The 14,370-nt window shown below is 36.8% G+C and overlaps 2 protein-coding genes across 5 annotated transcripts; both read left to right on the plus strand.

Annotated features, from left to right (window-relative positions):
• The first annotated feature begins 1,725 nt into the window (after window positions 1-1,725).
• LOC102722790 lies at window positions 1,726-6,741 on the plus strand. 4 transcript variants are annotated; one of them, XM_040526804.1, is made up of 8 exons: window positions 1,726-2,010; window positions 2,087-2,182; window positions 4,135-4,239; window positions 4,317-4,624; window positions 4,713-4,788; window positions 4,872-5,416; window positions 5,586-5,600; window positions 6,285-6,741. In XM_040526804.1, the coding sequence occupies exons 3-8, from the start codon at window positions 4,137-4,139 to the stop codon at window positions 6,351-6,353; spliced, it is 1,116 nt and encodes a 371-aa protein (XP_040382738.1). In that variant the 5' UTR covers window positions 1,726-2,010; window positions 2,087-2,182; window positions 4,135-4,136; the 3' UTR covers window positions 6,354-6,741. The 4 variants fall into 4 exon arrangements, with proteins under 4 accessions (XP_040382738.1, XP_040382739.1, XP_040382740.1 ...); XM_040526805.1 differs by having other exon boundaries at window positions 2,104-2,182; XM_040526806.1 differs by having other exon boundaries at window positions 5,556-5,600; window positions 6,285-6,368.
• Window positions 2,717-3,997, plus strand: LOC102722321. The gene is made up of 3 exons (XM_040527155.1): window positions 2,717-3,208; window positions 3,302-3,521; window positions 3,687-3,997. Exons 1-3 carry the CDS (start codon window positions 2,717-2,719, stop codon window positions 3,995-3,997), a joined length of 1,023 nt encoding a protein of 340 aa, XP_040383089.1.
• Window positions 6,742-14,370: the final 7,629 nt, after the last annotated feature.

Here is a 14,370-nt window from a genome sequence, read left to right on the forward strand (position 1 = left end):
TCTTTGAAAAATGTAGTATAAGACCAAGATAGTCATTTTAGGTGACTAAAACATAAAAAAATAGGAAGTTGATTAAACTTATTAGAATGTTAATAAATTAAGCAGCATAGTGTTTAGAGCATGATCTAATCAAAAAAAAATTCTTTAGTATCAAAACAACAAGCCACGTATTTGATTGTCAATATAGGAATTTTCTCCAGGAATACTAATTTACACTTCGCCTATATTTTCTTTCCTCTCATCCTTGTATATGCTTTGTACATAGGTTTTTGTTCTTGTTTCCGCAGATGGTATCTCCTATGCGGAATATATGTCTATATCAGTATATATGCGTTCTTTGCATGGGTACGTTGTTTTGAGAATGTATTGCCTTAGGGAAAATGGACATTAATTGCCTTAGCAATGTATCGATAACATGCAAGAGGTTGTATTGGGCATGGGGAGCAGCAGCCAACGCCTAAAAATGAGGGGGACGAAATCCGACGACACAAAGAGCCCACGTAGGCGGTTCGGCTGACACAGGTTTCCTCTCGTTAAGATAAATAGTACTAGTACTTTATAGTCAAAATTTGCTAGGCATTGGACACCGACGATATTATTTTATAATTTTCATTATTTTTTAAGAGAAAAAACATGATCAAAGTACCAAAATACCCCTGAGATAACGGTGTCAGATCAGAAAGAGCGGCTCCTCCTCACCGTCCTATGCCCCCACCAACCAGATCTCGCCCAACCTCCTCAACTCGTCGGAGAGGCCATTCTTGTCGTCCTCCTCAATCTCCGATATGTAAGAGACAAGGGTATTTTGGTACTTCAACATGTTTACTCTCTCTAAAACAAGTAAAAATTATACAATAATGCCACTGGTGTCCGCGGCTAATTACCAATTTTTCGGTGCCTCCGGCTAAAACATAATCTTGTGGTGTCCTACAGCAAACAACGGAAAGTTCTAGTGCACTTTATAAAATTTCCCTATTTTGTAAAGGCCGTAACTCCAGTTGCATGCATGTATAGTCCATGTGCCCAATCTATTTAGTAAATTTCGTGAAATTATAAAGTTTTATTGAAGTTGTAAAAAACAACATGGTTTTTTACACTTTGACATCTAACCGTAGTTGTAGGAGCCTAATGATAAATCATTGGTTCCTTACTATAATCCCACCAAAAATACACCCTTGCCTAACACAATCATAGACAATAAATTTAAACTTAATAGACATATGCCCTGCTCATCCCCTCTGAGTTAACTTATCTCTCTCGGTTTCCACACGCACGCTTTTCGAACTGCTAAACAGTGTATTTTTTTAAAAAAGAATCACATTAATCTATTTTATATTTTTTTAATAATTAATAATTAATTAATCATGTACTAATCTATTACTATATTTTTCGTGCCGGGGTAAGTTAACTTACCCCTACTCAAACGAACGCGGCCATAGTCCTGTACTAACAAGCTACTCCATCGGTATACTTTTCTTCTTAACTAGGTTGATGATTTGCTGTGCCTCTAGGGGTATTTTAATGACTGTATATATACTAGTGTCAATGAAGTGGGGATTCCACATTAGGCCTTCGTTTCGACAGGGGTTGGACGGGTTTGGGCCTTAATACCTGTGTATTATCCTGGCCTAGACTAAAATTCTCTCGCAGCCCATTAGCTTGTTCAGCTAGGCCGGGGTGGGAGAAATTCTCTCCTCAACCCACCTCAATCCACCGGGAAAAGAAAAATCGTCTCGGAGATGATTTTTTCTTTCCCGTATCAGTCTCATGTCGCGTCTCCTCCAGCGACTTCACATCGCCACCACCGCCGCCTGCTCCTCCGCCGCCGCCCCTTCCTCCTCCTCCACCGCCGCCCCTTCCTCCCTCTGCCACGCTCTTATGCCGGCACCGGTCCGTTTCTTCACACAGGGGAGGCAGCCACACAGACGACCGGCGATGGCGCTGCTTTTGTCCAGCACACTTGAGAGGTGACAGCCATCTCTTCCTCCGCCGCAACGCTCTCCCTCTCCGGTTAGCTCTTCTCATCTCCTTCTAGGGTTTGACCTCCTCGTCATCTTCTCCTAGGGTTTGACCTAATTTCTTTCAGATCTGTTCGAGGGGTAGAAAAAGAAGAGGCAGAGAGAGGTCGACCCGGTCTTCTTGAGGGCAACAACGACGGTGACTGCTCGGACATCAAGCACAGGTTTGCCTCTGGTCTCCTTTTTTTTGTGCAGCTTCTTGGTCTCCTCTTTTTTTTGTGAGGCATATGTCAGGCTTGGAGTGAGGGTTTAATTTTGCATCACCATCTCTCACACAATTTTTCCTATCAATATATTGATGTGCCTTTTATGCCAGCAAACATCATGAATCATAATAACTAAATGATATTTCCCTCCAAAGATACAACTGTGTCCGCAACATTAGTTATATTTGTCTGGTCCTATTACAAAATGGATGTTTCGTACAGCTACTATTTCTCTTTGATTGAACTAAATTTTAAAATTGTAATGATCTGTAAGTACCATACATAACAATATACTACTTACAAGAGAACACCATATCTATGAGACATGAAGGAAAATGAAAATTGAAATATTATTAATAATCTTGTAATACATATACCAAATATTTTCATGCTTAGTAATCTTGTAATACATATACCAATTATTTTATTTTTCACACATAGTTTAAATTATAGAAATTTATAATCTCTTTTAGTGATCAAATCAGTTCGAGAATGGCGCATGAACTTAAAAGGAGGAGGAAAGAGGATGACGATATGATGTTTTTAACTTTTCCTGCATTGTATTTGATGTCTGGTACAACAAAGAGTGAGAAAATACCTAGACACACCTCAAGACTATCCGGTAGAGAGCGGCTTGAAGAAATCCTTGAAGGGCATGTAATGGATTGTAAGGTTGCATTCCGTATGGAGCCTCATGTTTTCAAGGCAATAGCAAATTATCTTAGAGAGGAGAAGTTGTTAAAGGATAGAAGACATGTGAGGATTGAGAAGACTCTTGGAATGTTTATGTTCATGCTCTCTCACAACGCAAGCTTTGAAGATCTACAGTATGAATTCAAGCATAGTGGGGACACAATCCATCGGCATATTAAGTCTATTTTCAAGATAATCCCAAAACTCACCTACAGATTTCTCAAGCTTCCTCATGTCGAGCAAACACATTGGAAGATTAGAACAAACCCTCGCTTCTTTCCTTACTTCAAGGTGAACTTGACACTCAACTAAAAATAAATATCTTGTCTTTTTTCAACTAAAAAACTCATGTACATGTCATTTTCTTCCTTTTTTTTGCTGCAGAATTGCATAGGGGCTATTGATGGCACCCACATTCCGATAACTATAAATGGAGAGAAGGCAGCTCCGTATAGGAACAGAAAGGGGACTTTGAGCCAAAATGTGATGGTTGCATGTGATTTTGACCTAAATTTCACATTTATCTCATGTGGTTGGGAGGGGTCCGCAACTGATGCTAGGGTCCTTAGACCAGCAATGAATAGTGGGTTTCAAGTCCCGGATGGTAAATTTTTTCTAGTCGATGGTCGTTATGCCAACACACCACAGTTCATTGCTCCTTATCGTGGTGTTTGGTACCATCTAAAGGAGTTTGGGCGTGGTCATCGTTGACCTAGAGACTACAAAGAGTTATTCAATCATCGACATGCCATCCTAAGAAACCATGTAGAAAGAGCTCTAGGGGTTCTTAAGAAGCGATTTCCCATCCTCAAAGTAGGCACATTCCATCGGATAAAGAACCAAGTGTGCATTCCAGCAGCTTCTGCAGTGTTCCACAACATGATACGGATGCTTAATGGTGATGAGGGATGGTTGGAGCACCAACCTGATAATATAAAGCCTGCTGACTATGTTGATCTACCAGAAGGCGATGACGAATACAATAATGATGTGGCGTCTCTTAACAATCAATTGATCAATGGGAATAGTACAAGACATATGATTGCTAAGAAGATGTGGGAAGATTATGTTCGTAGCTAAGTTAGCAAAAATATTTTGTTTTTGAATGATCTGTATTTATTTATGTAATCAACAGCTATGTTATGAATAATTAATAGTAAGCAATGAAGTTTGTTTTTGGACAGTCAATAAATTTTGGTAACAAATGTGTAATACAGTTATGATGTTTGGAAGAATGTCTCCGAAAGCATGTCTATTGCAGCAACAGAGGAAGGCATCACCAAAGAGCTACATCACACAAAAGAAGAAGGTTTCTCCGAAAGGTTGGCTTTGTGAAGTGTTTTTCTTTCATGTTAATTGTTGCACACTTTTCTCACTATCATCTAATTTTGTCTAATAGCTCAACAGCCAAGGGCTTCATGGAATCCAGGATTAGAGAAGGCTTTAGTTGATCTACTTCATGAGCACAACAATCCACATTACCATGGCCAAAATGGTTGGACAAGTGAAGCTTGGAACAAAATTGTCAAAGAATTCCGTGACAAACATCCCTATGTCACCATGAATAAGCAGCAGATCCAAGATAAGGAGGAGTTAAAACGCGATTATAGGATGCTAAAAGAAGCTGGGAAACAAAGTGGGGTTTCTTGGGACGATCAACGGTGTATGATTATTGCTGATGATGCTGTTTGGGCAAATATGATTAAGGTATGATATTTGAATATACTTATTTGTTTATCTTTCAAATTAGTATTATTTGTATTCATGCCATAATATCTAATTATATCTCCTGCAGTCAAATGATAAAGTAAAGAAATACAGCAAAAACAAATCTTTTCCTCTCTTTGATGCGTTGGGTGAACTCTATGACGGTAAATTTTCCCTTATGCATTTTTTCCAACAGATTGTGCATTGTTTTATCTATCTGCATTAGTGAATCACAACTTTTTTTCAGGGCAAACTGCTGAGGGCAGCATGAACTTCACTTCTATCGAGTCGCCTAGACATGCTAATCTTACACAAATGAGTGACTATCTTGAGAGAAGTGACTCCTTTCCTGATGTGAATTGGGTTCCTCAAGATTATGAAGGCTTGACCACTGAAGTTGAAGAAGAAGAAAATACAATGGACCATGAAAATCAGCAAACCCACATTGGTACCACCTCAAGAGGTTGTGGAGAGAAGGATGGCAACAAGAGAAAATCTGTATCAAGAGAAAGGGTAGATAAGCCTGTGAAAAGAAATAGGAGAAATGATGTTTTTGATTTGATGGGAAGCTACTTACAGATGAGAAAGGAGGAGGAGGCTAAGATGAGGGTGGAGACAAGTAAAGTTGATGAATGCTCAATAAGAAATTGCATTGCTATTGTGGAATTGATGGAAGATCTCTCAGTTGATGAGAAAGTCAAATCTTTTGGAATATTCAAGGATGCCCAGAATAGGGAGATCTTCATGAGTGCAGGGTCATTGACTCGTCTTGTGTGGTTAAGAACAATGCTGGTAAGTCTAAATTACTGATTTTACTAGCATCATCTTAAGTTGTGCAGTTCTAAAATTCAATTCTCATGTACTTAATTTAATTCTGAAATTCTAGTCTTGTGATAAACTTGTTTATGATCCAAATGTCTTGACAATACAGACCATGTTGGGATGACCATTGGACCAAGAGGATACTGTTTTTCAGGTACACATTCAAACTTTTGTAAGTTTAACGCTTCAGCCTAGGTCATGAATTTGTGTGCTCATCCTAGTGCAGTCGTGAAGTTTCCTAATTTCTAGCATTCTTAATGCATATTTATTCTGAGAATTATATATTTGCAGTGATATTATAGATTGGATGCATCTTTATTGACAGCTATGAATTCTTAATAGATGAATTCTTGCAAGGATTTGATTTGCCGCAAACTTATGTTGGCTTGCTTGTTTGTTTCCTTGCTAATTGATGCAATTTGGCATAGCTAGTTCTATTATGTATGAACAGCATCTTGCTTCCTCCCAGCTGCAATTATATGGGATTAATACCAAGCTGTCAATATTTACATCCCTGCTAATGAATTCGTAGGTTTAACAAAGAACATTTTTTAATGATCTTCCAGATTTTGTTCACAGCTGGTAAATTTGGGCCTTGCTTTTTTAATGAAGTGGCAGCACAATATCAGAATATTTGTCTTGTCCATTGTATTTGTGCTTATCCCTAGCTAGTAGGAATTTACCTAGTTTCTGTGTTATAAGATCTATTTTGTTTGATCTATGTTGTCCAGTAAATAAAGTAATTTGTGTGCTCATGTTCAGCCTAGGTGTAGTCCTGAAATGCTTGCTTACTTGATTTACTAAACCTTGTTCAGCCATTGTACATTTCTTTCTGCAGGTGAAGTCGTCAGGTTGTCAAGGAAACTATCGTGCTCATGGAACAGACCCCTGCATCCTCGCTGTCTGAATTCTTTTCTTTTCTAGCGAACAAAGAAAAAACGCGATGGAGAAGTATGTAGTTTTGCGAACTCGAGGCACCATTTTTCCATGAGCCATCGACTGTTCACTTTCACTTTCGCCTAACGACATTGTTTGAGCTGCTTCCAGAGTCAAAGTGTAACTAAGATAATCCTCTGTCCTTAAAAAAATTTGAGAGAGAGACAACCAACAGGCCATCAGTTTGTGCATGCAATATGAGCCAGATGGATGCATATATTATTCATATGCCTATTTGCCGAAATGATTCTTGTCATAATTACTGGTTCATAGTTCTGGTTTGCAGTTTCATATTACTTTTTGCCATTTTGTGAAACTGCAAATCACTCAAATCATGTCATAATTACTGGTTCATAGTTCTGGATGAATGTCTCCTTGGTCTGATTTGTTTATTTTGATTTTGTGATATTTTATTTTTAAAAAAAATCTAAATGTTTTTGAACTTTATATGTACTTCAAATCATTTGAAATGGTTATGTCTAAGATCTATGGAAGCTCGTACGTTCAATCCCCTGGAAAAAACAAACCCCCGAACAGCAGGGGAGCAACGGGTGAGGGATTTGGTAAGGGGAGGGGGATTTGGTAAGGGGAGGGGGATTTGGTGGGAGGAGGGGGATTAACCTAATCCCCCTTGGATTGTTTCTCCCTTGTGAAATCCTCCCCACCAGCCGAACAAGCCCTTAAGTTGCTTGTGACACGTTATAGGGAGTGGCGGAAAGTTGAAAGCCGAACTAACGAGACAGTGAGAAGTATAGTCAGACAATGCTAGCCAAGGTGAGCCAATGGATTCAAGGTGAAAGGACCCCTTATGCTAGCCTAGTTGAAAGCTTTCTATACATAACTTCTCTCTAACCTACGTACCTATTATTAAAAAAACTGCATACACATCCATGTTTTTTCTACCTCAACATTATTTCAATTAAATAACTTCTTACTACAGCCACCAACCCAATTTTAACCGTTGTATGTCCCTTCCCATCCTCCATATATATTCATCACTAAAGATGAGCCGCTTTCTCTCCTACTCAATTTTCTTGGCACTTTTCTCAGATCGGTAACAAGTGCACACCATACCACATAGCATTTAAAAGGTTAGATGTTTTACTTCGAGAATGGGCGGCATTGGCAAAGAGACTCAATTCATTTTCATCATGTATCTCGATTCATCGTTAGCTAGGTCGATCCTTCCCCAATTGACCCAACCCAGAAATGGAGGAGCTCGGCCTCATTGGCAGGTAGCTGTAGCCGGTTTGTGGTTCGACCGACGTAGAAACAGAGAATAGTGGTTCAATCGATGTCAAAACAGAGAATGTGGTTCAACCGTTCCGTTGCACGGAGACAGAATAGTGGTTGACAAAATGCATGAGTGATCGGTCACATGTTACGACAGAATTAAGAAAGGTGTGCTTGTGTGTTGCAAGCTCAAAGATGTGTTTACTATCCCTTAAGCTTCTGTTTATTATCCTTTTCATTCTGTCCTAGAGCACAAAGACACTGAATGCATAGCCACATACTGGTGGATCCTGCAACTGCTGAGATTTCACTTGGAGAATATTCATTTAAGTGCTGCAAATATTGTTTAAGAATAGAAAAATTAACTCAGTACTCTACTGAAATTGAAGTTATAAAGCGAAGAGTTAAATAATATGTGTTTGTGAATTGATCAAATCTTGTTTATGTAAATTACAATGCCGTGCCTCTGGACCATGAAAGAAAAAGGGCTAAATTCCAGTATTGCGTTCTTTTGAACTGAATGGAGTGGAATTGAATGCTAAACAGCTGAATAGATGAACATCTAGAGTATAGCTAGATACATTAACTACTAAAAATTGATTTAAAATGTTTTGAGAAATGCACCTTACGTACTACTGCTGATTACTTAAGCGAGAGATCAGTCTGGGTTGCAACTTTGGGGCTTACGTAGCTAGAATGAGATTTTTGCTGCACTTCAAAATTTTGTAAGGTGTTATAATTTAGTTGTTATATTCCGTGAAGGTAAAATATGAGACTTCTGTTGATTGTGTTCAGCACCAACAAAAAATGTAGCACGACGTCATCAGGAATATGCTACTCATTTCTTGGAATGACCATGACGGTAAATTAGTAGCACCATTTTGTTTGTCTGATGATTTACTATGTGAAGAAAAGCAGTTGGGCTTGATCTGGATTTCATCTAAATTAATTGTTTGATATCACAAATATTACATATTTTATGGCATATTTGTAGTCTAATAATGAAAAGTTCTGCAGTTCATCCAATCTGCGATGAGTTATCCTTGCTCCTTATTTCAATAGATATTAGATGAATCATGGATTTTTTTGGTGATGATGCATATCCTGTATTCGTATGCACACTCTATTAATTTACCAAAACCTAGTGGATCTATTGCTGGGCATCCCGTGATTGGCCGTTGCTGAGAAGCACAACACTTGAGATTATACTACGATTACTTCTCTGATAATCCGACTTATGGGCCAATTTATTTTAGATGCAAGTTTGTACCAAATCAATTTAATTTATTCAATCATTCTTGGGAACGCTAATATATGCGCCCCCATTATATTTTGTTTTATTCATGCAGATTTAGAATGAGTTGTCCTCTTTTTGTACTCATACTAAATGTAGTAGAGCAACATCATGACTATTTTGTGCAGAAGCGAAATATAGTTGGTACACTTGGGTTAAGTTGTTTGCACAAGGTCACTACAGCGCTTCGCAATTGTCTTATGGTTTAGTTGTAGATGTTGTAGACGATTATTATGGCCTTGGAGAAAGTACCACTCTTGAGTGTTTGAGAAAGTTTGTAAAAGCAATTGTCGAATTTTTTTATAATGAGTACATAGGATCACATAATGCGACGGTTCGATTACTTTCACTTGCGGTGAAAAGAGGGTTCCCCAGAATGCTAGGTTCTATATTACATTCATTAGAAACAGAAAAATTGCCCTTCAGCATTTCAAGCTATGTACTCTGGCCATTTCCACAAGCCTACAATAATTTTAGAAGTCGTTGCTACTAACAATCTCTGGATTTGGCATGCCTTTCGTAGTCAAACCTGGTCTAATAATGACATCAACGTGCTACATCAGTCCAGATTTTGAATGTCAGGGTCCTAAAGTAAACTATAGCATAAATGGTCACGATAGTTATAAGATTTGATATTATCTTGTTGATGGTGTTTTCCCATTGGGCGACATTTGTCGAAATGATACTAGAACCGCAGGGTAATAAGTGCAAATATTTTAAAAGAGCACACAAAGTAGTAAGAAAGGATATTGAACGAGCCTTTGGGGTTCTACAAGCTCAATACACCATTGTTCGTGGGCCACCTCGATCATGGAGGGGCTAGATCCGGTGGCGACCTTCAGTGGAGAGGGTGGTGACCTAGAGGTGAGTAGGCGGATCTGGCAACGCGGGTGTCCTAGACTGGAGCGGGTGAGATGGCGCGAGGTTGGTGTGGCTACGAAAAAAGGCACGACGAACTCTTTAAGTGAGATCGATTTCCTGTTGAATGAGATTGGGAGGGCGGATTGTGTTTGGAGATTTGCGTCGCTTTTGGGCTACAATTGGGAGCATGATTATTTTAGGAACGATATTGGTGATCCGTTGGACCTCTGTTTTTAACGGAAAACAAAGAAAATTTATTTTGTAAACTTGTTAGGCACGTCATTGGAGATGGTGTTTGGGTGGAATACGTAATAATGATAAACATGCATATAGCACAAAGAAGAAAAGAGCAATACATGCGTCCTCACGACATTAATGCATGCATACATCCATAATGGACAACTATATACGTCACCGCCTTAAAAAAATGGACTGATATGTGCATGCATCAAACATATATAAAGGATGCTAATTATATACCTACAATGATACATATATATATACTATATTAACTATGTATATGAACAGATACATGCATACTAAAACAAGTATGGAAGGTTTTGAACATCCCTGAATGTATTTTTTTCGCTCTGATATTGCCTTTGGATGAATATAAACAATGTATATTGCAAAAGGAATTTATGGGCTTCATAGGAATTTTAATTGTCCACAAGATACACCTTAATTTGCTACCTAATTTGTTGGTAGCAAAGACCAGTCAACGGAAAGGTCCTATAAGAAGTTACAATTTTGAAGGCAAAATTAATTCCAAATTATTAGTGAACGACCATTCCATAGTTGTCATAGGAAGAAAATGTTTGGAGATTATTTACGACTAGCAATATTCTCATGCTAACGCTACAACATAATTTAATAATATAAATTATAAATTATTTTTTAATGCAATCATACATAAACCAAATATTCGAATTTATTTGTCTATTAATAATTTACTAATTTAATTATTTAAACAAACACTGATAAAATAGCAGCGGACTACTAGTTAACAATGACTATTATAACTTTGCATAATTTATAGGTTGGACCATATTATAATAAATTAAAAGTTTTCGAGTTTGAACAGTATATGCATAACTTATAAAGCGATGTTTATATGTTAATTTCAGAAATATTGCAACAACAAATTGATACACTAATTTCAGAATCATTACAAATCAAGTTCACATATTGCAAAAATAATTTAAATTAAATAATTTATTCCCATTATATGATATTAACATAAAATTTTAACTCTATAAAGCTAAATTTAATAAAAACTACTTTATACGAACATGAGTTGCATGACATATAAGTTTCCATCATCCTATAATAAATGAAATTTTGTATATGTTGTATATATCAAACGTAAAAAACAACAGTGCAACTCTCATGTCTATATTTATTATGAGTTTAAAAGCAATTTTCTACTTGTCTTCTTATATTACATCAGACTATATTTAAATCAAATATTAAGTGATCATATAATTACTAGCAAATATTATCACACTAGTTTTTTGTAGTTTAAAAAATTATATGGCAAATTTTAATAAGGTGAAATTACTGATGACATTTCTGATTAGTAGTGTTTCCGGTTGATTATTATTAGTATGTGTGCACATCTTTTGATGATTAAATAAATATTCTACAGGGATGTGTGTTTTGATAGATCAAGAAATTTACTTATGTCACATAAAAAATGGTGCCAATAAAACATTTCTAGAATATCATATACTCATTTATATTTTATCAGACACTAATATCTAATATTATTATTGTTAGTAATTTGACTATTTGAGCATCCAATAGTATTGGTTTAGAGCCCTAATTGATCATATGTTTAGCGCAACTATGACATGGTCTTGATTAGGAACTTAATTGTATTGGTATCATTGTCTGTGTTCTAATGGTGTGAATAATAATTGTAATTGAACTTGCATTCTAAAGATATAAATTGCATTTTTTTGCAGATATTTTTGATTTAGAAATTTTATATTTATATAAAGCCTAATACATAGAAAGTGTTTATAATAGCAAAGATGCTTGCTAACTTATGGAACCTCTATAATTGTTAAAGTTTTAATTTAGAAAGTCAGTAATATATATGGAAAGTTTATATAAAAAGAGGATGAGTATGTCCTAGCTGTCAGATTTGAAGAATGATGAATGAAGCATGTAGGTTGAGTAAAAGTAGTTCGTTCAATATAGGGTAGATGAAGAAATTCACATGTCCACATCACCACGGTTATTTGTTGTAACCCAGAAAAAAAGACGAGTTTTAGTGAAATCGCAAATATTATCAATGAAAACTCAAACAGAAAAATATATTCATATTTGGAGCTACCAATTAAATATACATTTATTTAGCTTATAATTTATTTGTCATACCATTATACTAATATAGAGGAATATGAAAATTACCTCTCTTCATATATCCATTTGTTTGGATCGAAGGGTATATTAGTTTTATTTATAATCTTAAAAGTAAAAGCGAAGGATTTCAACTTTTTGTTTAAACAAAAATCTTATATCCAAGTTAAGTTAACAAGTGAAAATAATTATATAAAGCTCGTGCGGATACACCGGTTAATGGCTAGTGAAAACTAAATTAAAGAGGTAGAACATCTTCAAGACAAATGACAAATCATAAAAAGCTCCAAAATCATAAGGGCAAGTACAACTTAAAAAACTGAAAAGTGGTATAAATATGTTGTCTATATGGAAGCTAGTATGTATGATATTTAATATATTATTTTTTATGTTTTATATTTGCTGCATGCGATCAATGCAAGATGGTTTTCGATAAAACAAGATTTGAGAGAACGTGCGTGAGCACGAATAATGAGACGGCGACCAAGTTTTTGTTAAGTTAGTAATGTCACGTGAGATGATTAACCTAACATGTATTGTTGTGTTAATGTTGTGCATATCCTAAATAGAGTGTCAAAAACAAATGGCTACACCTATATCCCTGACCACAAACGTCAGGTTTTACCTCTCCATTTTTTTCTACTACATACTTCCTTTTTACAGCTACCTACCCGATTTTGATCCTTGTGCCACTTGCCATCTCCTTCGATATATATTCAGCGCTAGAATTGACATGCTTTTCCTGTCTATGAATGCTAGAAATACATGTTTTTTTTACTTTTCTTTTATTTCTATCACATGCCTAGACCACGCACAGCATGTATGTTGGATGAAATTTGTTTGAGAATGGATGGCACCGGAAAAGAACAACCGTCCGAGTTCATACTTTCACATCCCTGGTCGCTCTGCTCATCCTTATATAGAGCCTCCACCTAGTAACCCTAGGCTGGTAGCCCAGCAGGGTCCTAGCTTCATCAGTAGAGAGTTGTGCCCAGATTCAAATTACTTACATGGATGCTGGGTGGAACAGGACGTACAACAGCTTGAGCTTAAGCCCTACGTTTGGCAAGGACTTAGGATGTGTTTGGTTACCCGCATAATATTTAGCCTGACTCGTATATGTGAAGCTGCCCAAGTGATCTTGGTGTGTTCAAGTATTGTTGAGATGTTTTGTTTCTCGTATTCAACTATCCAGATTCTGTGGAGAAGTTGTTTGGTTGCATGTATTTAGCTTGGTTGCATTCTTTGGAGCCAGTACCAAGTAGCCACGTTGCCTGATTTTATCTCATCTCAGCCAGGCTCATGAGAAACGAACTCCAATTGCGTTTCTGCGTGGCCATGCTCAGCCTTTAGTTTTGCATGGCATGGGACATGCTCACAGCTCAGCTCAGGTAACCAAATGCATGTATCCTGCACGCGCATAGCCAGGCCAACATTGCATGCAGGACGCCAACACGCCCTTACCTGCTCGCCTGTGATCGAAACCGATGCAGTAGAGCAGTAGCGAGTCAGATGTCATGTTCTGCCCGTAATAAAAAAACCCCGGAAAAGAGGGCGACGAATGTGCCGAGAATAATTATATTGATGTTAGAGATCCATTACAGGGACACTGTGTGTATATTTTTATACCTTTGGGTAAATACTAGTCCATATCGGATACAACACATGTTTCGTAAAGACAAGAAAACGTACAAGTATTGATCGGACAATAGACAGTCTATATCGGACGTGACATAGTTTTTTAAAGACAAAAAATAATCTAGTTGTAATCCGACACTAGACTTAGTCTATATCGGATACGATACATGCCTTAGTCCTGATCGGACACAAGACAAAACTTACTAAAGATAAAGAAAATAATTAAACCCAATCTATTTAATAAATAAAATTAAACTATAGTACCATTGTCTTTATAATTTCTTCTTGAACTCAAAATCTTCTAGAAAAGCTTTTGTTGGGCTGATTGTGCTCTTTTCTTAACTGAATCCACTAAATAATCTTATATATTTTGGAGTTAACAAGCATAGCATTAGTGCTTGTGTAGAGTTAAACTTAAAAACCATTTGCACCATAATATCCAAAATACATGCTTAACAAAACTAAATCCATCGTAACAACCTTTTGATGCTATTAATGTGTGCATGATATTATTTCATGGTGTTTGTCGTGTTAGTTACTGTGTAGTTCATGTGGCACATATGAGGTGAGTTTGGGTCCTTTGGTGGGCGGTGCG

This window comes from Oryza brachyantha, chromosome 8, assembly GCF_000231095.2.
Source record: "Oryza brachyantha chromosome 8, ObraRS2, whole genome shotgun sequence".
Classification (NCBI taxonomy): domain Eukaryota; kingdom Viridiplantae; phylum Streptophyta; class Magnoliopsida; order Poales; family Poaceae; genus Oryza; species Oryza brachyantha.